This window comes from Blennius ocellaris (assembly GCF_963422515.1).
Source record: "Blennius ocellaris genome assembly, chromosome: 3".
Taxonomy (NCBI): domain Eukaryota; kingdom Metazoa; phylum Chordata; class Actinopteri; order Blenniiformes; family Blenniidae; genus Blennius; species Blennius ocellaris.
This window is the reverse complement of record NC_137652.1, coordinates 4,118,089-4,141,200: the sequence shown is the minus strand read 5'-3', so window position 1 is coordinate 4,141,200 and position 23,112 is coordinate 4,118,089. Positions and strand designations below refer to the sequence as shown.

The following is a 23,112-nucleotide window of genomic DNA, read 5'->3' as shown; positions in this document are numbered from 1 at the left end:
TCTTGTAGCGCAAAGCACAAATAAAATAAGACAAGAAGCTAAAATCTGTAAATATAAATTAAGATCAAATCTATAAATTATATATGTATATATATATATGTGTGTGTGTGTGTGTGTGTGTGTGTGTGTGTGTGTGTGTGTGTGTGTGTGTGTGTGTGTGTGTGTGTGTGTGTATATGCAGTGAAAGCAACAAGCATGACAAACAACGGACAAACCGAAGGTATAAATATGTTGAAAGTTGTTGCCAAGCAAGTAGAATAAGACAAGATGATACAATCTGTAAATATAAAATAGAGATTAAGATAAAATCTATAAATTTTATATATATATATATGCAGTGAAAGTAACAAGTGTGACAGCAAACAACGAACACACCAAAGGTATAAATATGTTTCACTAAACTCTATACAAAACTTTATTTTACATATATATGTATGTGAAATGGGTCCCCTCTCTGTGCGTGGAGCCATTTAGCAGAAGAAGTGAATTTCGCCGTTTGCATCATGTGTAACGTACAGAAATGTCTCCAGATGGACTCTCAAACCTGCAGTAAAATTCCCCGGCTGCCGCAACAGGGAAACATTTCCAATAAGCCACAAGCTGCTCAAACACACTTTCCTGCAGCATCTCATCGATTTTCTGCTGTTTGTCTTTTTCCCAATTGTTGCCAATTGTGTTTCCCAACGGCTGCCGGGAAGTGGTGCGTCTGTGTGTTTGTCTGAGAGTCGGCCTTTTTTTTGGGGGGGTGGGGGACATGAGCCGGGGAGGGATAAAAGCAGTGATCTGCAGGGGGACGGGACACTGCAGGACCAGGACCAGGAGGATGAGGATGAGGATGAAGATGAGGATGAGGAGGAACCTGCTGCCGCTGCTGGCCTGTCTGGCCTTTGCTTCTCTCACGTCGTTAACTGACGGCGCTCCGCTGTGAGTTGACCTGCTACTTGATGTTGGGGGGGGACTGGTACATGTAAAGTAAAGTACTGACAAAAAAAAAGTACTTAAAGGCACAGAGCAGGACATTCCTCAGAGCTGCAGTTCATTTTATTCTTCATCTTTTTCAAATCGGAGTTTCTTTTTCTCGCTCTCGCTCTTAAACAAGGAGAAATTTCACTCAGTGACTCTTTTATAACAGTTTTTTCTCCATCGGATCTTTAGAAAAGAGCTTAAATTGGTGTTTTTAATCTCCTCGCTGCTCATGATGCTTTTATAAAATGCCTCCGTGTTCAATTATCTACCTTTTTTTAAACACTTTTATACTTTCTATTTATATATTTATATTAAGAGTGCTCTTTATGACACCTATTATATTTATACCACAAGCAAGCAGTGCCTATAACTTCATCATGTTACACATATAGTGACAAATAAAGTCGTATCTTATGTTATGTCATTAAGTTACGCTCAATAACAACATGTAAATATGAGCGATATTATCTCTACTTCCACATTTATGTGTTAAAATCATGACTTAAATAGAGTATTTCTATGTTCTTGCCTCCACTCTTGTCAGGAAATATAAAAAAAAGAAAACAAAAAACAGCTAAATAAATTTTAATTTCCATTAATTTCCTATTTTTCTGTAAAAAAGATCAAAACAATCCCCCAAAACACGTCTTATTTTTAATTTTTTTTATACTTAATATATTGCCTGTGTCTTACATAATGTCCCGTCTGTGTATTTAGGTAACTTTTTTTCTTCATGCGGTGCCAGAAAGATGGTTCACATGTTGCTCTTTGCACAGATTAAAAAAAACAAACAAACAAAACAAATGTTTGTCTGAACGTTTATCAAGCTCATCAATAGATCACTCATTGTGTTTAAAGTCCAGGCAGCAGCTCAATATACTCAAATATACGCTCAATTTGAATGAAATAGTTTTTGACAAACTGAGCGACCGCGATCACGTTTAAAAAAAAATAAATATATATATATATTTTAAAGATTAAATTAATTAATTAATAAATAAATAAAAAAAACCAGGCCATGAGGCTTCATTCTGCAGAGCCGGACAGCTTTGGCTCCACGTTTCTTGTCCTGCAGGAAAGTGATGTCGTCGCCCAACCTGCTGCGGGTGGAGACGACGGAGAACGTCTTCGTGGAGTGTCAGGGCTGCACCGGGGGCGACATCAACGTCCAGATCAAAGTGTTGAGCCACCCCACCAAAGCCGAGGAGCTCGACTCCACGTCCGTGACTCTCAACCAGGCGAATCACTTCCAGATGTTCGGAAAAGTCAAGGTGCGACGACTGGCGACGCAAAAGGAGGGGTGGGGAGTTGGGGGGGGGGGGGAGCCGTCCTCTTCCTCGCTTCGTCTCACTTCCCATCTGGCGTTTCAGATCCCGGGGGCGAAGTTCAACAGGGATGCCAGCGTGAAGCAGTACGTCTACCTGCAGGCTCGGTTCGACGACCGCGTGCTGGAGAAGGTGGTCCTGGTCTCCTTCCAGTCCGGCTACATCTTCATCCAGACCGACAAGACGCTCTACACCCCCAACAGCAAAGGTCGGCCCGGCAGGCGCCCGACCACAAATCAAGTCGTCCACCGTATTTGTTTGTGTGTTTGTTTATTTACCTGTTTACCCTGTGGTTGAAACGTCCCACCGAGGCTGAGAGCTCCTCCTCCTCTCTCTCTCTCTCTGTCTCTCTGTCTCTCTCTCTCTCTCTGTCTCTCTTTCTCTCCTCCTCTCTCTCTCTCTCTGTCTCTCTTCTCTCTCCTCCTCTCTCTCTCTGTCTCTCTTTCTCTCCTCTCTCTCTCTCTCTGTCTCTCTCTCTCCTCCTCTCTCTCTCTCTCTCTCTCTCTCTCTCTCTCCTCCTCTCTCTCTCTCTCTCTCTCTCCTCCTTCTCTCTCTCTCTCTCTTTCGCTCTCCTCCTCCTCTCTCTCTCTCTCTTTCTCTCTCTCTCTCTCCTCCTCTCTCTCCTCCTCTCTCTCTCTCTCTTTCGCTCTCCTCCTCCTCTCTCTCTCTCTCTCTCTCTTTCTCTCGCTCTCCTCCCTGGAGGCAAACGAGAGTTTTCTAAGTGAGAAGAAGAGAAAAGAAAAAACTGCATAAAGTGATGCACACACACACACACACACACACACACACACACACACACACACACACACACTGAGTTCATTGGAAGGGGTTTGTGGTTCAGTGAGCTCAAGAGGAAGAAGAGTTTAGGAAGAAGACGAGTTTAGGAAGAAGAAGAGTGCAGGATCGTTCTCTCTCAGTTCACTACAGGGTGTTCTATCGTTCTCTCTCAGTTCACTACAGGATGTTCTATCGTTCTCTCTCTCTCTCAGTTCACTACAGGGTGTTCTATCGTTCTCTCTCTCTCTCAGTTCACTACAGGATGTTCTATCGTTCTCTCTCTCTCTCAGTTCACTACAGGATGTTCTATCGTTCTCTCTCTCTCTCAGTTCACTACAGGATGTTCGCCATGACGCCGCAGATGGAGCCGGTGGAACGAGACCCAAAGACCAAGTCTGAAGCCTCCATCGCCATCGAGCTTGTGGTAAAAGTCTTTAGTCAACTCAAATAAAACAGTGAATGAATGAATGAATGAACGAATGAATGAGTGAATCCTCTCTCGACTGGACGTCTGGATGATAAAAGCGTCTTTCCTCCAGACCCCTGACGGCATCATTCTGTCCATCGATACCGCCGTCTCTCTGAACTCAGGGATCCACTCCGACCACTACCTGCTGCCTGAAATCGTGAGGTGAGGATTTCATGTCGTTTTAGTCGTTTATAAATTCACCTTTTTATTTTTCCGTTATCACAGAACCTAACAAGTTTAATTCACTCTGAAACCGCAACGTCCACAACAATTTGACCTTTATTTTTTCTTTTTTTCTTTTTTTAAGATTTCATGCCAAATAATGACAGAAATGACACTTAAGCAATAATGTAACCTGACACGTGAATTTTTTAAATTGTTTTAAATATAATAATAACTGATTAGTTCACTGGCTGGCCATCAAAAAAAAAAGCATTTGAAATTGTATCACCTGCGATCTAATGTGAATGGACGAATACACAACTTAGACTGTATTTCTTTAAAATAGTTGTTTGTTTGTTTTTTGTTGTTTTTTCTTGTGCAGTTTGATTATTGAAAATAGAAATAGAGGATATTGATATCGAATCACTGAGGACACAAACTATGTCGCACTATCAGTTATGGAAAAATAGAAGAGATTTGGGTGAGCATAAACAACCAACAGAGAACTAAATTAAATTAAATAAAATAAAATAAAATTTAATTTAATTTAATTAAACTAAACTAAACTAAACTAAACTAAACTAAACTAAACTATACTAAACTAAACTAAATTAAATTAAATTACATTACATTACATCACATTACATTACATTAAATTATAGAAGTACTTTATTAATCCCAGAAGAATATCCTTGGCTGCCATACACCGTGCTCTGTGTGTCCAGTGGGAGCAGATTGTGGTTCAGCGTCTTGCTCAAGGACACTTCGTCACATGTCAGAGGGCAATGAGGAATCGAACATGCAGCCGTCCAACTGAAGGATTAAAAAAATTGGGGGGGGGGAGAACGTGACTCTTAAATTACTTTACTGACAATTACTACACTATTGGCTTTATTACATTTGAAATAACTGCAATAGTCAAGTTATTGGTAATTATTACCTATAACTCAACTTATTGTGTGTGTGTGTGTGTGTGTGTGTGTGTGTGTGTGTGTGTGTGTGTGTGTGTGTGTGTGTGTGTGTGTGTGTGTGTGTGTGTGTGTGTGTGTGTGTGTGTGTGTGTGTGTGTGTGCGCAGCCCTGGCCTGTGGAAGTTGGTGGCCAAGTTCCAGAGTAATCCACAGCAAAGCTACTCAGCAGACTTTGAGGTTAAAGAATACGGTGAGCGTCTCCTCTTGCCTCCACCGTTCCAGCGTCTGCGAATACGTTTTATTTATTTATTTATTTATTTTAAATGGTGTATTTTTTAACAGTGCTTCCCAGTTTCGAGGTGAAACTCAAGCCGCTGGTGCCGTTCTTCTACGTGGACAGCGACGACCTGACGGTGGAAATCAGAGCCACGTGAGTTTGGGTTCAGGCCGGATGGTCGGAGTCAAGTGAAGCGGCGGCGGCAGCGGCGGCGACAGCGGCGGCGTCCGTGTGATTAAACAAACTCCCGAGGAGCTTCGATCCGTCTCCCTCTTGTGGTTTCAGGTATCTGTTTGGTAAAGAGGTGGATGGGACGGCTTACGTGGTGTTTGGAGTGATGCAGGGCGGACAGAAGAAGAGCCTGCCAGGCTCGCTCCAGAGAGTTCCCGTAAGTTCACGTTAGTCCTCATCCTCATGTCGCAGAGTGGAATTAGTTAGGGTCCGACTCGCATTATATTTCTGCTAAAAAAACAAAAACTATTACGCTCGGGGCAGCACTTCCTCGTATTAAAACTGCGGCGGGACAAACGCTCAAGTGTTTTCATTGATTTACACAATAACGCTCTGCTATTTCACATTATGACATAAGAGGGGCTTATCAATGTAAAATTTAGATCTGTATTTCAGTTAAAAACTAACCTGTGGTGTCCCGCAAGGTTCAGTTCTGGGCCCAGATGTATTCCCACTTTATTTAAGAGACACCTCTACCATGTCAGATAAGTTAGCATTTGTCACTATAATAAAGATTTGGCCATTAAAGTACCAATTGAGTGTTTTGGGGGAAAAAATGGTTTAAATTAAATTAAATTAAATTAAATTAAATTAAATTAAATTAAATTAAATTAAATTAAATCAAAGTAAATTAAATTAAATTAAATTAAATTAAATTAAATTAAATTAAATTAAATTAAATTAAATCAAATCAAATCAAATCAAATCAAATCAAATCAAATCAAATCAAATCAAATCAAATCAAATCAAATCAAATCAAATTAAATCAAATCAAATCAAATCAAATCAAATCAAATCAAATTAAATTAAATGAAATTAAACCATTAATATTTACCATTAATAATCTTCTTTTCCCACTGTAAAACAGTCATTTTGTGAGGTAAAGTGTGCTGGTCGCAACCAGTAATGTTGAAAAAAAAAAAAAAAAACGCAGAATGTTTTCGATGAAATAAAACCAATAATTACAGCAAATCTCATTTGAGTCGGGATTTTTTTGGGGCTGTGACTAAAACGGGTCGGCGGGACCGAACGTTTCCCAGGATGCATTTCTCACTGCTGTCTGTGGCGTCAGGTGACGACGGGGAAGGGGCAGGTGACGCTGAAGAAGGAGCACATCACCCAGACGTTCCCCAAGATCATGGACCTCGTCGGAGACGCCATCTTCGTGTCGGTCAGCGTGCTGACGGAGAGCGGTAAGGAGAGAGAGAGAGAGAGAGAAAGAGAGAGAGAGAGAGAGACCCGGTCCGGCCCGGGTTCCAGTTCCACCTGGACCGCCGGTGGTGGTGCTGCGTGACGCTCAGTCCTTCGCCTCCTGCTGCAGGGAGCGAGATGGTGGAGGCGGAGATCAGAGGCATCCAGATCGTCACGTCGCCCTACAGCATCCACTTCAAGAAAACCCCCAGATACTTCAAACCGGGGATGTCCTTTGACGTGACGGTGAGACGCTTTCATCCATTAGAATATTGGATCGCAGGAGCTGCATTCAGAATCTGCTGTGTCTGTGTGAGCTGGACTGGCTCCGCCCACACACGCCCCGGGGCGTGTGTGGGCGGAGCCAGTCCAGCTCACACAGACACAGCCCACACACTAGAGCAGAGCTGCCTGATTGTGGGAGGAGTCAAACGGGGAGGAGTCTACCTTGATTGTGATTGGCTAAACCCCCCCCCCCCGATGACACTATATAGGGTTTGATTTCTGATTGGCTGCTTGGAGCAACACACTTTTTAAAACCCGGAACAAGCCGGGGAGAGAGAGGACACACTTTCTACACTTCTGGGGCGTCAGTCCAGATTAGTTCTGTCGGAGAACCTTTAGAAAGTGAATATTGCACAATATTATAGATCAATTCTAGATCTTGACAATAAATGCTCATCATAATATGAAGTAGCCGAATATATTTTGGATTTCTAGCGGCATGTGGCCAAATGTTTTCTGCATCAAAAGCTGTAAATAATCTAATAAATATCCACTGCAATCTGTAAATTGCAATGCACGTGTGTTCATGGTATAATAGCATTGAAATTACAGCTCTAAATAACTCAAATTTGTTTGTAGCAGTAAAACTTGTTCAACTTAATGAAGACAGAGTTCTTTTATATCTATTTATATTGAAAATGAGGAGATTTTAGAAGGGTTGGGTAATTGTAGACATTTTATTTGTAGTCTTAGCTTTTTAGCTTATTTAACCTTTTTTTTTTTTATAGTACATTTCCAGGTGGTGTTTATATAGAGGAAATCTCCGCAGCCTTGCGGGTTAGAGTCGGGGTCTGATGGTGTTTTTCTCTTCTGATGGCAGGTTGAGGTTCTGAACCCCGATGAGACGCCGGCTGGAGGCGTTCAAGTGTTGGTGAATCCTGGAAACACTCAAGGCGTCACCGGGAACAACGGCGTTGCTAGGCTGACCGTCAATTCGCCGGGAAACATCCAAAGACTCGACATCACGGTTCGTCCAGGAGGGTTTGATTATTATCTCTGCAAATGGAAGCAGAAATGTGCATCAACACCACGTTTTGTTTTTTTTAATTATTATTTTAGTGATAACTGTATTCATGTAGCATCTTTCAGACATAAAATTGAGCTTAAACTGTTTCACAATTTCACCATGAGAACAAATATGTTATTTATTTATGTTATATGATTTTGTTATATTTGTTTGTTTAGTTAGTTATTTGTTTGTATATTTGTATTAACTTGATGCAGGCAAATGGAAACGAATACAAAATACAGATACGTACTGAAAAAAGGACATAAATCAATAGATAGATAGATAGATAGATAGATAGATAGATAAAATAGATAGATAGATGATATATATTAGATAGATAGATAGATATATTAGATAGATAGATAGATAGATAGATATAATAGATAGATAGATGATATATATTAGATAGATAGATGATATAATAGATAGATAGATAGATAGATAGATAGATAGATAGATAGAAAATGCATTTATATTTATTTCAATTTTTTAAATATATATATATATTTTATTTTGTAAATAATAATCCAAGATATAAGACTTCCCCTGCTCCCTGTAGAAATGATTTTCTTGGTGCTGGTTCCTTCCAGGCCAGTACCGATCAGGCGGGCATGGTACCGGCAAGGCAGGCGCGGGCGACCATGACCGCACATGCGTACACCACCACCACGGCCAGATACATCCACATCGGTGAGAAACGCAAACAACAGCAACGTGAGACAGTCGAGTGTAAAAGTGCCGACGCTGCACGACGAGCACTCATCCCTTGCGTCCCCCAGGCGTGGACTCGGCAGCAGTGGAAATAGGGGACAACCTGAAAGTCAACCTGAACTTCAACCAGGTGCCGGCGGACCAGCGAGACATCACGTACCTGGTGAGTTCCGCTTCCCTGCCCGCACTCTTGACTCAGGCGTGCGTCGGCTCAGCGCTGAACCCCCTCCCCCCCCACCGGCTGTCTTCAGGTCCTGGCCAGGGGTCAGCTGCTCAAGTTCGGACGCTACCACACGCGAGGACAGACGCTGATTGCCCTGAACATCCCCGTCACCAAAGAGATGCTGCCGTCCTTCCGCATCGTGGCGTACTACCACCCGAGTGACAACGAGGTGGTGTCGGACTCCGTCTGGGTGGACGTGAAGGACGCCTGCATGGGGACGGTGAGACGCCGGCGTCCCGGTCCGCAAACGGCGCGAGTGAGAGGACAGTACGAGTCCCGCTTCATTCGCCGCTTCCGTTCTCTCCACGCTTGCAGCTGAAGCTGGAGCAGGTGCGTCCGGCCGCGTCCTACCTGCCCCGCAAGATGTTCAACCTGAGGGTCACCGGGGACCCCGGGGCCGTCGTGGGCCTGGTGGCCGTGGACAAGGGCGTCTACGTCCTGAACAACAAGCACCGCCTCACGCAGAAAAAGGCAACGTCTTTAATTCTTCAAACAGAAATACACACACACACACACACACACACACACACACACACACACACACACACACACACACACACGCACACACACACAAATGTACGGCAACTGAAAGGCTGCATGACAAAATGACCAAATCACCAGAATCCTATATATTTTATGATTCATGGCTCTTAATAGTGCCTTTTCGTGGTTTTCCCTCAAATCACGGGCATCGAAACAAATCTTATCTTAAAGTTTAGCTCAAGTTTTCATGTTTTAAACAGATTCGTATCTGACAGACGGAGGCTTCCTCCGCGTTACATTCCCTGTTTCCTGTGCAGCGTCGTCCTGAACGGTGTGTGTTTCCCTGGCAGATATGGGACAAGGTGGAGGAGCACGACACCGGCTGCACGCCAGGCGGAGGCAAGGACAGCATGGGCGTCTTCTACGACGCGGGACTGGTGTTTGAGACCAACACGGCTTCAGGGACCGCTTACAGACAAGGTGACAAAGCGTATCTCTCGTCTATATATATATATATATATATATATATATATATATATATGCTGCATACAAACACAAAAGGAAAAACCACACGTCCTCGTTAAACGTTGAGAAATCGATGAAACTTGAGGACAGTGACTCGTCAAATCAGGACTAGATTTCTTCCGTACACATAGATGAAGCCACAGTGCAAGGTTTCGTATCGTCCAAAATATTTGCAGGGTTAGGGTGGGGGTTAGTGTCAGGGTCAGGGTTAGGGTTAGGTTGGGGGTTCGGGTCAGGGTCAGGGTTAGGGTTAGGGTTAGGTTGGAGGTTACGGTCAGGGTCAGGGTTAGGGTTAGGGTTAGGTTGGGGGTTCGGGTTAGAGTTAGGTTGGGGTTAGGGTCAGGTTGAGGGTTAGGGTTAGGATTCGGGTCAGGGTTAGGGTTAGGGTTAGGGTTAGTCTCATGTTTCATGGAGAGATTGAGTCCAGGTGAACCCCATCATGTTTTTTGGGGGTGTTTTTTTTTTTTTTACCAATTACCAAGTCTTGCCCTCGCTTCCATTCCTGAGCGAGAATCCAGCAGGGCGAGGAGGTGAAAAGAGGCAGTGACGCTAAACAAGAACACGTTTACTCGAATACCATATGTATGAATACCAACAGGCAAAGGGCATTACACACACACACACACACACACACACACCTTCTGGTTTTGTTTGTTGGCTGCAAGAATCATTTCGAAGATCCTCTTCGCTTCGTGTGTTTTCAGAGCTGAAATGTGCGGCGCCTCAGGTGGCGAGACGGAAGCGAGCGCCGACTATCATGGAGGTCACCACCACTTTAGGTGAGAATCACGAATCATTGTCGGGTTCACTTTGTTCTGTCCAAGTCACACTTGTAGTCATACAGTCTTTGCGTTGAGGCGGCGAAAATCTATTCATAGGGCACCGGTCAAACACGTGGCGATTCACAGTGTTAAAGAAACACAGAGCGATACATGAAAACAGGCGATCGAGAGTCTTAATCTCCAGATTTGTCAATATTCCACTGAGTCTTCCCCTTAGCCACTCGCCAAACAATCTACTTTGGGACCAACGTAGATCTTTTGGATCAACTTTACACTGCAACTTTTCCCAAAAGGGATTTTGTCGTCCTGAATCACCGACAAATATTACGTCTTCTCGCCACCGAACCAAAGACGTCACGCCGTTCTGGGTACCTTCACAAACATCGGACTCGCTCTACGTTGTCTAACAGAAATATTACATTAACCCTACATGAGCGGAGGAACTCCTTGCATCGAGTGTATAAATAATGAATTCTTACATGAGCGGAGCAAACAGTTCACTGCATCGACTGAAAATGTAACCTGTCGATCAACTTCATTGAGAAACTGACAGCAAACAGACATGATTTCTCAACCTCTGATTTGCCTCACAATCCAATTTAATTCAATCTTAAGCTGTTATAGCCTTTTTTTAAATTAAAATCAGTTAAAGTATAAAGTAAATATTACGTCCCGGTATCTCAGAAAAACATGGGACCCGCTCTGCGCACCCAACGTGGAAATTCTACTTCGTCGCTTCAATTCGGTAACAGTTTTTTTTTTTATTTCCTCGCAGTTGACAAGTACAAGGCGGACAAGCTGCAAAAGGAGTGTTGCATGGACGGCATGCGGGAGACGCCGGTGCCGTACACCTGTGAGCGCCGCAGCGAGTACATCGTGGACGGGCCGGCCTGCGTGGAGGCCTTCCTGGACTGCTGCCGGGAGATGACGAGCCAGCGCGCCGACAGGAAGGAGTACAGCCTCAAGCTGGCTCGCAGTAAGAGGCGGAGCCTCAGCTAGCGGGCCGCCGCCGCCGTCCCGCCGACCGATCGGGCCGAAGTGACGCGGTTTTCTTGGTCTCCTCCAGGTGTGGAGGACGACGAGAGCTACCTGGACAGCATTGAAATCGACACTCGCACCAACTTCCCGGAGAGCTGGCTGTGGACCGACATCGACCTGCCGGCGTGTCCCGCCGGGACGCCGTGGTGAGTCGGCCGCACGGCCACAAACCGCCGACGCTCAAATTTTGCCCGACGCCTGTTGACGGGTTCCCATCGCTCGCTCAGAATTTTGGCACAAATATAACCCCATACAAATGTGACAGACACGGTTGTACACCAATCACAGAAATTCGGGGCGGGCGTTGAACTCTGATTGGTTGCTTCGGATTCTGGAAGTGACGAAGAAGAAGAAGAGGGAAAAACAAACTGCGAGGGAAAACAGAAATAAGGAAAACTAAAGATAATGATCCTGGATTACAACATGTTTTCCCCCGCAGTTTGTTTTTCCCTCTTCTTCTTTTTCTTCTTCGTTGGTTATGAGGAACTTCCAGAATCTGAAGTAACCAATCAGAGTTCAACGCCCGCCCCAAATTTCTGTTATTGGTGGACAACCGTGTCTGTCACATTTGGGCTTTGCACATTCTGAGCGAGCGCACAGCAGAACTTGAGTGGACGTGGAGAGATTTGAGCGAGCGAGAGAGAGAGAGAGAGAGAGAGGTTAAGCGCAGAGGAAGAATTTTAGCGCAGAAATGATTTTTGAGCGCAATCTCAAGTTTTTCTTTGCACAATTTAAATATTTCCTCAAAATGCTATTAGTGTGCTACACAATTCATTTTTTTGCGCTCAAATTTTCCCATCGCTCGCTCAGAATTTTGGCACGAATATAACCCCATAGACGGTCCGTGTTTCCCCCCCCCTATGTCGTGTTGCAGCAAGCCCACGTCCCTGGAGAAGAACGTCCCGCTGCCGGACTCCATCACGACGTGGCAGTTCACCGGCATCAGCTTGTCGCAGACTCACGGTGCAGATTCCCGCCGCTCGGCGCCCCACGTGTTCCGCTGCCGCCTCCCCGCCGCTCGGCGTCTCTGACGCCGGCTGCTTCCTTCCCGTAGGGATCTGCGTGGCGGAGCCGCTGGAGGTCATCGTCTGGAAGGAGTTCTTCATCGACCTTCGCCTGCCGTACTCCGCCGTCCGCGGCGAGCAGCTGGAAATCAAGGCCATCCTCCACAACTACAGCCCCGACCCCATCACCGTACGTTAAGTCTGGATCATTCAGGGCGTCAGTTCATGTTTTTTCCTCCCAGTGAGACAAAAGGGGAATTGTTTTAAACATTTTCAAGTTTGGGGTTTTTGTTTTTTTTGTCCGATCAATTGAAAAAGAGATTATTTAAGGCATTATTTAATGTCATTTATTACAGAGCTTTATCTCTTGCTGGTCCGTTTTAGTTGCTTTGCGTGACGTATAATATAATCGCCAGGCCTACGGAGGCCCAGAAGGGCCAACGGCACAACACAACAACAATAAGCTTGTGCTGCCCTGTTGTACGCTTGGCCCCTCTGGGCCTCCGTATCAAATGTCATTAAACAAGAAGGCCGTTGCTCGGCTAATCCCCCGCCGGAGGGCTTTATATTTTCTCACAAAGCCAGCTCTAAGGCAGCACACTTGGTACACTAGAGGGTGTTCCATGGTTCCATGGGTCCTAGTAGATCATTATGTAGAATCTGAAAGGTCTTCTTCATAAGCTATGTCAAAATACGTCTCCAGAGCCCAAAAGGTGTTTTTTATGCACTTAGTGACCCTGTGACCTGATATGCAAATTAGGTCATGGTCACCATGGTGCCCCTTCTCCCCAGGTGGAGTGTCCATGTGTGAAGTTTGGTGACTGTGGGCCCAGGAACTGCTGAGAAATGAGGAGAAATGTTTATAGGAAAATACATGTATTGTGCAACCATGACGAGCAAACTTCAGACCCTACCAATCATCAAGGTCAAGGTCAGGTCACTTGGTGCACTGGAGGTTATCCCTGGAGTGTGTATCATGTGTGTATAACATTTCAGAGCCCTAGCTCAAAAACCTAGGCCTCCAGAGCCCAAAATGTGTTTTTAAGCACTTTGTGACCCTGTGACCTACTTAATATGCAAATTAGGTCAAGGTCACCATAGTATCCCTTCCCCCTCTGAGATGTATCCACATGTGAAGTTTGGTCACTGTGGGCCCAGGGGTTGCCGAGATATAGGTAGAAACGTTCGAACGGACGGACGTACAGACGTACGTACGGAGACTGTTTCAAGATCCCCTTTCGGGGCCTATCAGCCACGGCGGGGGATAAAAACAACAACAACAACAACAACAAAAAATGACACAGTCCTTTATTTACGAAAAGCAGCAGGTTAAAGTGAATGTTTTTCTTTGGGTACGGCGAGACGAGCCGCTCGCCATCGCCATAAACGTTTGAGATGCGTCTTGTTCGCTCAATCTTTGAAGAACACGCGCCGCCGTCTAAAACTTTCCACGCGGCTTGGTCTCTGCGTCGCTCCTCCAGGTGCGGGTGGAGCTGACGGAGGAGCAGCACGTGTGCAGCGCGGCGTCCAAGCGTGGACGCTATCGACTGGAGGTCAACGTGCCGGCCCAGAACACCCGAGCGGTGCCCTTCGTCATCATCCCCATGAAGGAGAAGGAGGTGCAGATCGAGGTCAAGGCGGCCGTCAAGGACTCGTCGCTCACCGACGGCATCATGAAGACGTTGCGGGTGGTGGTGAGAGACGTCGTCTGGGTTTGGGGGACGCTTGAGACGTCCTGCACGTCTGGTTTCACTTGGATACGGATTATATACAGTTATTTAAAAAAAAACGTTAACAAAAATGGCAGCAGCTGATTTCATGCAACAACAACAACAACAACAACAAAAAAGCTAGAATAAGTAGAATAGAAGTTACAATATTGATGAGACGGAATTGTAATTATATAAGTAATATTAGATATACAGGGATAACGGATGACTGATAAAATAGAGAATAAAATAAGAAAACACAAAGAGGAGTGAATGAATGAATGAATTTTATTTCGCACATGTATATAGAAAATATGGAACTATTTGTACATACAAAAGAAAGAAAAAGTAAAAAAAATTAAATAAACATAGAGCCAATACATAGCAAATCACTGCACATTGTTCGTAAAAGGTGGGAAGAAGTACAAAACCTTTTTAATTTCTCACCCCTTATTATATATATATATATATATATATATATATATATATATATATATATATATATATATATAGTTTAGTTTGTACACAGATATCCTTATAATTGCATAATACAGCTCTATAAATATGTACCGTATATACAGTTCATACATATATATATAAATGTATACTATATACACACTTCATAAATATCTATATAAATATATAATTACCAAACTAAAAACCAATACACGTACATATGCACATAAAAAAAACTATCCCCATAAATAAATACATACTATATATATACTTAGTCACAATCCAACAATCAACACTATTTAAATGAGTGTTGAAAAGTGATATTTGACGCTGGTCCGTGTTGTTTTCCCAGCCTCAAGGCGTTCTCATCAAGAGTCCTCAGACCATCATTCTGGATCCTGCCAGCCAAGGTGCGCTTGAGTTCGTCACTTCAGAACCACCGATTAACGCTTTAGCAACACCACCCGTCTGACCGCTGCTTCTCCACCCAGGCGGAAGACAAGAGGAAACCCTCAACAGTCAAATTCCCAAGAAGGATTTGGTTCCCAACTCGCCGACCAGCACACACATCTCCGTGACGGGTGAGCCGAGTCGGCAAAAAGGGTTTTTTCAGCCACGTTAGCAAATAGTCTGACTTACTATTATGCCTGTAGATTTAAAAGCAGCCATTCGGTGCAGACTCTTCAGGGCTCCGCTTTCATTACAATTGTTTTTGTTGTTTGTTTTTTTTTGCATAAGTGCAAGTTAAAAGCAGCAAGCAAGTGCTCTCACTGAAAAGAAGAGAGCAACTTTTAATTTTCAGCTGTTTTTGTACCTGATTTTAAAGGTTTAAACCTTTTTTTAGGCATTTTTTTAGACAATTTGGACATCTTACCTGTTTTAACCATTTTGACTCTTTTTGAAGCAGTTTTGCGGGGGTTTTCCTCTATTTTAAGTTTTTATTTTCTCTGTTAGAAATCCTAGTCATTTTAGGGTTTTTTAAGCTGTTTTAGCGACGGTTTCTTTTTCCCTATTTTAAGGTTTTTTCTGTTAGAAATTCGAATCATTTTAGGGTTTTTAAGCTGTTTTAGCGAGGGTTTCTTTTTCCCCGATTTTAAGATTTTTTTTCTGTTATTTTACGATTTATTTTTAAAGCTATTTTAGCAGGTTTTCCTCCCCATTTCTTGTGGGTTTTTTTTATTTTTCCCAATTTTAACCATTTTAGTTGATAAAAAAAAAAAAAACAACTTTTAGCCAAGAGTTGAAAGTATTTTTAGAAATGACTTTATGTATATATTATATTATATAAACATTAAAATGTATATTGTTTATATGTTTATATTATATTATATAAACATTTATATTTATAAACATAAAAAATTAAGATAAAATCTTCGTCTGGGTAGAATTCAGTGAAATCTTGACGGAGCCATTGGCTCCGTCTTCCTGATGAATGTTTCCAGATATGATCACTCCCCAAGTAAACGTGGCGCTTGTGTGTGTGTGTGCGTGTGTGTGTGTGTGTGTGTGTGTGTGTGTGTGTGTGTGTGTGTGTGTGTGTGTGTGTGTGTGTGTGTGCAGGGAGAGAAAACATCGCAGGCCTGGTGGAGAACGCCATCAGCGGGAAGTCGATGGGAACCCTGATCTACCAGCCGTCCGGCTGCGGCGAGCAGAACATGATCCACATGACTCTGCCGGTCATCGCCACCATTTACCTGGACAGAACCAACCAGTGGGAGGCGGTGGGCTTCCAGAAGCGTGACGAAGCCCTCCAGCACATCAAGACCGGTGGGCCTCGGAAGAAAAACCCCCAAATATGGCGTGTGAAACGCCAAAAAAAAAAAAAAAAAAACCCGCACATTTGGCAACGGAGTCATTGAGGCGTCTGTGTTTCTCGGTTCTGTCCAGGCTACAATCAGCAGTTGACGTACCGTACAAAGGGCGGGTCCTTCACCGTGTGGCCCGGCCGCCCCAGCAGCTCCTGGTGAGACGCCCACGTCTCCGGTCTATGCTTCACGACCCTTCAACCGCTACGCCGCCATTCCCATTCAAGTACACGCGTACGATTTTTTTTTTTGATCGATCTGCCGCCCCCCTTCCCCCCTTCCCGCCAGGCTGACGGCGTACGTCGCCAAGGTGTTGGCCATGGCTCACACGCTGGCGGCGGTGCAGGACGACATCATCTGCGACGCCATCAAGTACCTGATCCTCAACGCGCAGAACCCCGACGGCATGTTCCGGGAAGTGGGAACCGTGGCCCACGGGGAAATGATTGTGAGTTGGATGCCCCCCCCCCACGAGACGACCATCGATTTTCTCTTTTAAAAAAAAATCGACGTGAACATCGACGTGTCTGCGCAGGGAGACGTGAAGGGCGCCGACTCCGACGCCTCCATGACGGCCTTCACCCTGATCGCCATGCAGGAGTCGCGGCAGATATGCGGCGCCACTGTGAACGTGAGTATCGCGGCGAAAGTATCGCGGCGAAAGTATCGCGGCGAGCGGCCATGCAGGCTTTTCGCTCAGATTTCATTCACTTACTGGCATTAAACTGTGGAGACGGTAGAACTGTTCACACATTTTAGAGTCGAAGGAAATAGAAACATTAAATCAGTCTCACTTCGTAAGTTTGTCCGCGACTTGGCTTTATTTATGTGCGTTACTATTCTCATCAGTGATCACGCGTCAGGTCTGCTAAAGCCTCTCAACCCTGTATATCCAATAAAACCCATAACTGTTCAATGTGAATGTGTTCTATATGAACGATTAAATTAAATTAAACCTCACAACAGAGAAATGGCTGAAGGTAGGATCATTGTCATTTCAAGTATATATATATATTTTAAATTTTCCATAAAAAATGGTGAAATTAGGGATTCTCAGGTTCGTACTGTTGTTCCAACCATGATCTCAAACACTCAAGTCACAAAATGTCCACTGACGGTTGTTCAGACTCAGGCGGCAGCGAGCAGCAACACACCCCTATTCCAGGAAGTTCTTCCCTTTAATAATGACTCCACACTCGTACAGCTGCCACACAAGCCGCTCAACCTCCGCCGGCCTCGTGCCGCCGTCGTACTTTGACAGTACGACGGGCCGAGGAGGTGGAATCCAACCCGCAGCCCCGCGGAACCCCCGCCTCCCCCTCCGCTGGTGTTTAACGTCCCGCTTCACGTTTCCAGAGTCTGCCCAACAGCATTGACAAGGCCGTGGCGTACCTGGAGGGCCGCCTGGACACCCTCGCCAACCCGTACGCCGCCGCCATGGTTTCCTACGCACTGGCCAACGAGGGGAAACTCAACCGCGAGGTCCTCTACAAATTCGCTTCCCCGGGTGTGTTCATCACACATGTCAATATCCACCAAGCCAGCATTTTATTCTCATGATTTTCTGCATTTTATCAATGATATTATTATTATTATTATTATTATTATTATTATTAAAGCTCAGTGGTTTTGTCTTTCAGAGCTGTCTCACTGGCCGGTACCTAAAGGACATAAATACACACTGGAGGCCACAGCGTACGCTCTTCTGGCTCTGGTCAAGACCGAGGTAAACAAAATCAGAGATTGACAACATAATAAACACACGATAAACCTCTGTGACCCCCCCCCCCAATTAAAAATGTATATTTATACACTTTTAATATGAATGCTTGAAGGTAGTTGTTTTGTGGCCTAAATGAATAAAAACAAAGGAAAAAAAAAAGGTGTACCTCTTAAAATAAAGAGGTACTTTTTAATCAAAATACAGTTGATTTTTTTTAAGTCTACTTCTTTATCTCCTGTTTACATAACAGGTAGGCTGCAGTTCTGGTAATAATAGCAATAATAATAATAATAATAATTATTATTATTATTATTAATAATAATAATAATAATTATTATTCATATTATTATTATAATACTAGATTTTATTTGTAAAGCACTTAACATTTAGGCCATTACAAAGTGCTGAAAAGTAAAAAATAAATAAATAAATAAATAAAATTTTGGTCAGTAAAAAAGTGTTAAAAGCTTATCAGTTCATTTAGTGATGAAAGGAAAACTATAAAAGGCTTTAAAAAAACAACAACAACAAAAAAAAACCTTCAGGGTTTTGTTTCCGTCCTGACTGTTTTACAATATCTTGTATTGAAGAGACACTGATGTGGCGAAATCAGAACGATGATCAGATAGACTGAGAGCAGATGTGATTTAATAGGCAGATTTTAATTCTTCCTCATTCGTTTCCACACAACGCCGTCACCGTCCTCCCTCTGCGTCCACGAAGGCGTTTGAAGACGCCAGGCCGGTGGTGAGGTGGTTCAACCAGCAGCAGTTTGTGGGCGGAGGCTACGGATCAACTCAGGTACTGTAAAAAGACAGTCTGTTCCCCGGCTTCGTCCTTTACCGTCAAGCTCGTTCACCGCCTTGGTGCTCACGCTCCCCCCCCCCCCCCCCCCCCCCCTTGCCGCCTGCAGTCCACAGTCATGGTGTACCAGGCAGTGTCCGAGTACTGGATCAACGCGAAGGAGCCGGAGTACGACCTGAACGTGGACGTCCTGCTGCCGGGCAAGTCAAAGCCTGATAAGATCAACCTGAACAGAGAAAACCACTACAGCACAAGGACGTCCAAGGTGGACACACACACACACACACACACACACACACACTTCCATGTGTGCGTTGTCTTCTCACCGCTCTTTGTGTGCGCGACAGATCAATGACATCAACCAGGACGTGAAGGTGACGGCCACGGGATCGGGGGAGGCGACCGTCAAGGTGAGATATGAGCTCCGTGTCTTCCAAAAATGTCCTAATAAACATTCGTCTCGATGTTTCCATAAACTGCCACGTGGTCTTTCAGATGGTGTCCTTGTATTACGCTCTGCCCAAACAAAAAGAAAGTGACTGTCAGAGGTTCAACATGTCGGTCGAGCTCCTCCCAAGTAATCTCTACGTCCCACGTCCTCCTCTCTACTTGTCTCCACGTCCACGTGTCGTCCGTTCTCCTCTAAAATCTGACATCTTTGTTTTTCTCAGAGAAAATGGACCAGGACGAGAAGGTATACCAGCTGAGAATTACTGTGTTGTAAGTGTCTCGCGCACGCGTCTGGTCCCGCGCCCCGATGGACCAGGTTTTAATCTCCCGTCCTTCTTCCTGTCGTTACTCTCCTCATCTGCTTCCCATCCTCTGCCGTGTGCAACAGGTACAACAGCAAAGAGCGAGATTCCACCATGGCCATCTTGGACATTGGCTTATTGACGGGCTTCACTGTGAATACTGACGACTTGGACAAGGTGAGACATTTGACAGACGTCCATTTTCAACGACGTTTAAAAGTTTGACGCCTTCAGGGTCCATCCACACGACAAAAAAACGATAAAACGATCTTTGTTCTCCCCAGCGTTTTCCAAAATAAACCTCCGTCCACACGTCACTCAGAACTCTGCTCAACACGAGACTTCAGGTCCTGTAGTACAAATGCCAGGCCTTTAGGGGCGCTGTGACTCACCAAACACACCAAAAACGCAGAAGAAGACAGAGCACATAGAACTTTAGAAGTAGATTCCTGCTCATAAACCTGTATATAACTCTAGTTCTATAGGTCTATGGCCCGCTCTTCCTGCTGCCGGCGTCATAGACGTAAAACACTAGATGCCGCACAGCCTATCAGCGCCTGTTGACGCGACGTGCCTCCAGCGCCGCCATCTTGGAGAGGTCTCCTGCTCGTGCTGAACGTAAAGATCCCAGGATAGAAGATCCACAAAAACATTCGTAGCTCGCTTGCTAGTCCACGTAGCGACAGAAATAAAGTAATACCTCATTTAAAAGCTGAGGAGAAGCTCTATCCCGTGGAAGACTTTTCCCAACTCCCAATCATTTTTCCATGAGGTTTCCACTGAATAGAGCGTAGAACAATAGCACTGAATAGAACAATGTGGATTCAGTCCCGCAGTTTACATTCAGAACAATCAGGAAACCTGCTGCGTTCCTATTGGTTGGTCGGCAGGATCAGATCCCGGACGTAGAATCTCACACAGGAGGAAGATTAAACCGCACAAAAAAAAAACCAAAAAACAATGCAGGCTTCAAATTTGTGTGTCTGTGCAGCTGTCTAAAGGACGCGCCCGCACCATCGCCAAATACGAGATGAACAAGGCGCTGTCCGAACGAGGCTCGCTCATCATCTACCTCGACAAGGTATGGCCGTCTTTGTCCGCCTCATTGCCGCCCCTCCCCCCTCTGTCGGCGTTGTCCTCATGGCGTCCGCCATCGCTTCGCTCCCAACAGGTTTCTCACACTCGCCCGGAGGAGGTCAGTTTCAGGATCCACCAGACGCTCAAAGTGGGCGTCTTGCAGCCGGCGGCGGTGTCCGTGTACGAGTACTACAACCGTGAGTCTCCGACCCCCGGGCTCTTCTGTCCCCCGGCCGGCGCAACGTTCATTCCCCATTTTTGTTTGTTTGTTGCAGAAACGCAATGCGTGAAGTTCTACCACCCGCAGAGGGAAGCCGGTCAGCTCCTCAAGCTCTGCCAAGGCGACGACTGCACCTGCGCCGAAGGTGAACGAGATCCGGCGGGTCGGAGGAAACCGTGACGACGGCGGTCTCTTAGTCCGACGAGTCAAACGTCGTCCTCATTGTCTTTTTCGTTCTGCAGAGAACTGCAGCATGCAGAAGAGCGGCCAAATCAGCAATAACGAGCGCACCGCGAAGATCTGTGAGGCCACGCTCACCAGCAAAATAGAGTTCGGTAAGAAAACCATCCTGCGGTCAAAGTGTCTCTCGGTGCGGGGAAAGGATGCGCCGGGTGAAATGTCCCCTCTCGTCTCTACACAGCATACAAAGTGAGGCTGGAGGAGGTCGTGAACGATCTGGTCACAGACACTTACACCATGAGGATACTGGACGTCATCAAAGAAGGCGAGTATTTTAACTTTTTTAATACTTTTTTCTTTTTTTGTTTTTCTGCGCGTCGTTCACGAGTCTTACTGATGTCCTGAAGCTCAAGGAGCAGAAACGAGGAGAAGATGGCCATTTGAGGGAATGAAGTATCTATAGTGGGAAATTTTCTGAGATAAACGACGACTGCTCTCTCTCTCTACTGTTCTCTCTACCTCTCTCTCTACCTCTCTCTCTCTACCTCTCTACCTCTCTCTCTCTACCTCTCTCTCTCTACCTCTCTCTCTATCTCTCTACCTCTCTACTGTTCTCTCTACCTCTCTACCTCTCTCTCTATCTCTCTACCTCTCTCTCTACCTCTCTACCTCTCTCTACCTCTCTCTCTCTACCTCTCTACCTCTCTCTCTACCTCTCTACCTCTCTCTCTACCTCTCTACCTCTCTACCTCTCTCTCTACCTCTCTCTACCTCTCTCTACCTCTTGCTCTACCGCTCTACCTTTCTCTACAGCTCTCTACCTTTCTCTCCCTCTCTCTACCTCTCTCTCTATATACCTCTCTCAATTGCTCTACCGCTCTCAATTGCTCTACCTCTCTCTACCTCTCTCTCGCTCTCTCTCTCGTTACCTCTCTCTACCCAAACCAGGGTCTGTTTCTTGCCAATAACCCGAATCAAGGTTTGTAGCTCCCCACCCAATCTATCAATCTATCAATCTATCTATCTATCTATCCATCTCTCTGTTGCCCCTCCCCTCCCCTCTCCTTTCCTCTCCTCTCTTCTCCTCTCCTCTCCTCCACCCTCTCACTCCAACCGGTCAGCAGAATTCCTCCACCTCTGACTCTGGTTTCTACAAAGTTTTTTTCCAGTTCGAGGGAGTTTTTCTTTCCACAGTCTCAAATAAAACCTGCTTGCTCATGTGGAGCCGTTGGTTTTTTTTCTCCTTTTCTCTGTTAAAAGCACCGAGAAAACGACTGCGTTGTATTTGCTGCTTTACAAATAAAGTTGAGTGGAATTAATAATCTGACCTTCGCCGTGGCCGTGACCGCAGGAAACATCGACATCGGCCCCACGGGGAAACTCCGCACCTTCCTGGGCTACCGGCACTGCGCCGAGGCTCTGGCCCTCCTGAAGGAGAAAACGTACCTCGTCATGGGCTCGTCCAAAGACATCCACCGAGACGACAAGGCCCAGACGTACGTGCAGCCACACGTTGCCGCCATACGTTCGACCCCCCCCCTCCCACGCGAGCACGTCATCATGGTTTTTTTGGTTTTTTATTCCGCAGGTTTCGCTACGTGTTTGGCGAGAGGACCTGGGTGGAGTACTGGCCCACCACGGCGGAGTGCCAGGAGGCCGCACACCGCCCGTCCTGCGTGGGCCTGGAGGAGATGGTGGACCAGTACACCGTCTTTAAGTGTCAGGAATAGTGACGTCCACGTGAACTGTAAACCTTTACTTTGTAATGCATCTCTTGTATTTCCCACGTACCCTCGTGTGGGAGAATAAACTATATTGTCCATAAAACATTGTTTGTCTTGGGTTTGTTTTGTTTTTTTAAAGATTTTCTTTGCCCGTAAACCTTATAAATGGTATTTATTTCATGTGTATAGATCATCGTTGTTGCAGTGAAAAGATTTGACACCTTCATGGGACTGGTGTAAAAAGGCAGAATGTGGTAGATTCAAATTTGTTTCTTTATTTACAGCAGAAAATCT

At 45.2% G+C, this 23,112-nt stretch overlaps 1 protein-coding gene across 1 annotated transcript; it reads left to right on the top strand.

Moving 5' to 3' along the window:
- Positions 1 to 847: 847 nt before the first annotated feature.
- Positions 848 to 22,824, top strand: LOC308149260 (complement C3-like; the record flags this gene model as incomplete). Its single annotated transcript, XM_080520947.1, has 43 exons — positions 848 to 924; positions 2,042 to 2,237; positions 2,337 to 2,499; positions 3,398 to 3,492; positions 3,608 to 3,699; positions 4,777 to 4,859; positions 4,952 to 5,039; positions 5,172 to 5,274; positions 6,190 to 6,310; positions 6,439 to 6,554; positions 7,414 to 7,560; positions 8,193 to 8,292; positions 8,382 to 8,476; positions 8,565 to 8,756; positions 8,852 to 9,007; positions 9,370 to 9,499; positions 10,249 to 10,323; positions 11,102 to 11,302; positions 11,393 to 11,510; positions 12,239 to 12,327; positions 12,419 to 12,558; positions 13,850 to 14,062; positions 14,886 to 14,943; positions 15,025 to 15,114; positions 16,094 to 16,300; positions 16,421 to 16,496; positions 16,627 to 16,786; positions 16,874 to 16,969; positions 17,695 to 17,845; positions 17,979 to 18,064; positions 18,785 to 18,862; positions 18,975 to 19,130; positions 19,213 to 19,275; positions 19,361 to 19,442; positions 19,537 to 19,585; positions 19,704 to 19,794; positions 20,609 to 20,698; positions 20,789 to 20,891; positions 20,970 to 21,059; positions 21,157 to 21,249; positions 21,336 to 21,419; positions 22,446 to 22,590; positions 22,683 to 22,824. 43 exons carry the CDS (start codon positions 848 to 850, stop codon positions 22,822 to 22,824), a joined length of 4,980 nt encoding a protein of 1,659 aa, XP_080377073.1.
- Between the last annotated feature and the right edge of the window lie 288 nt (positions 22,825 to 23,112).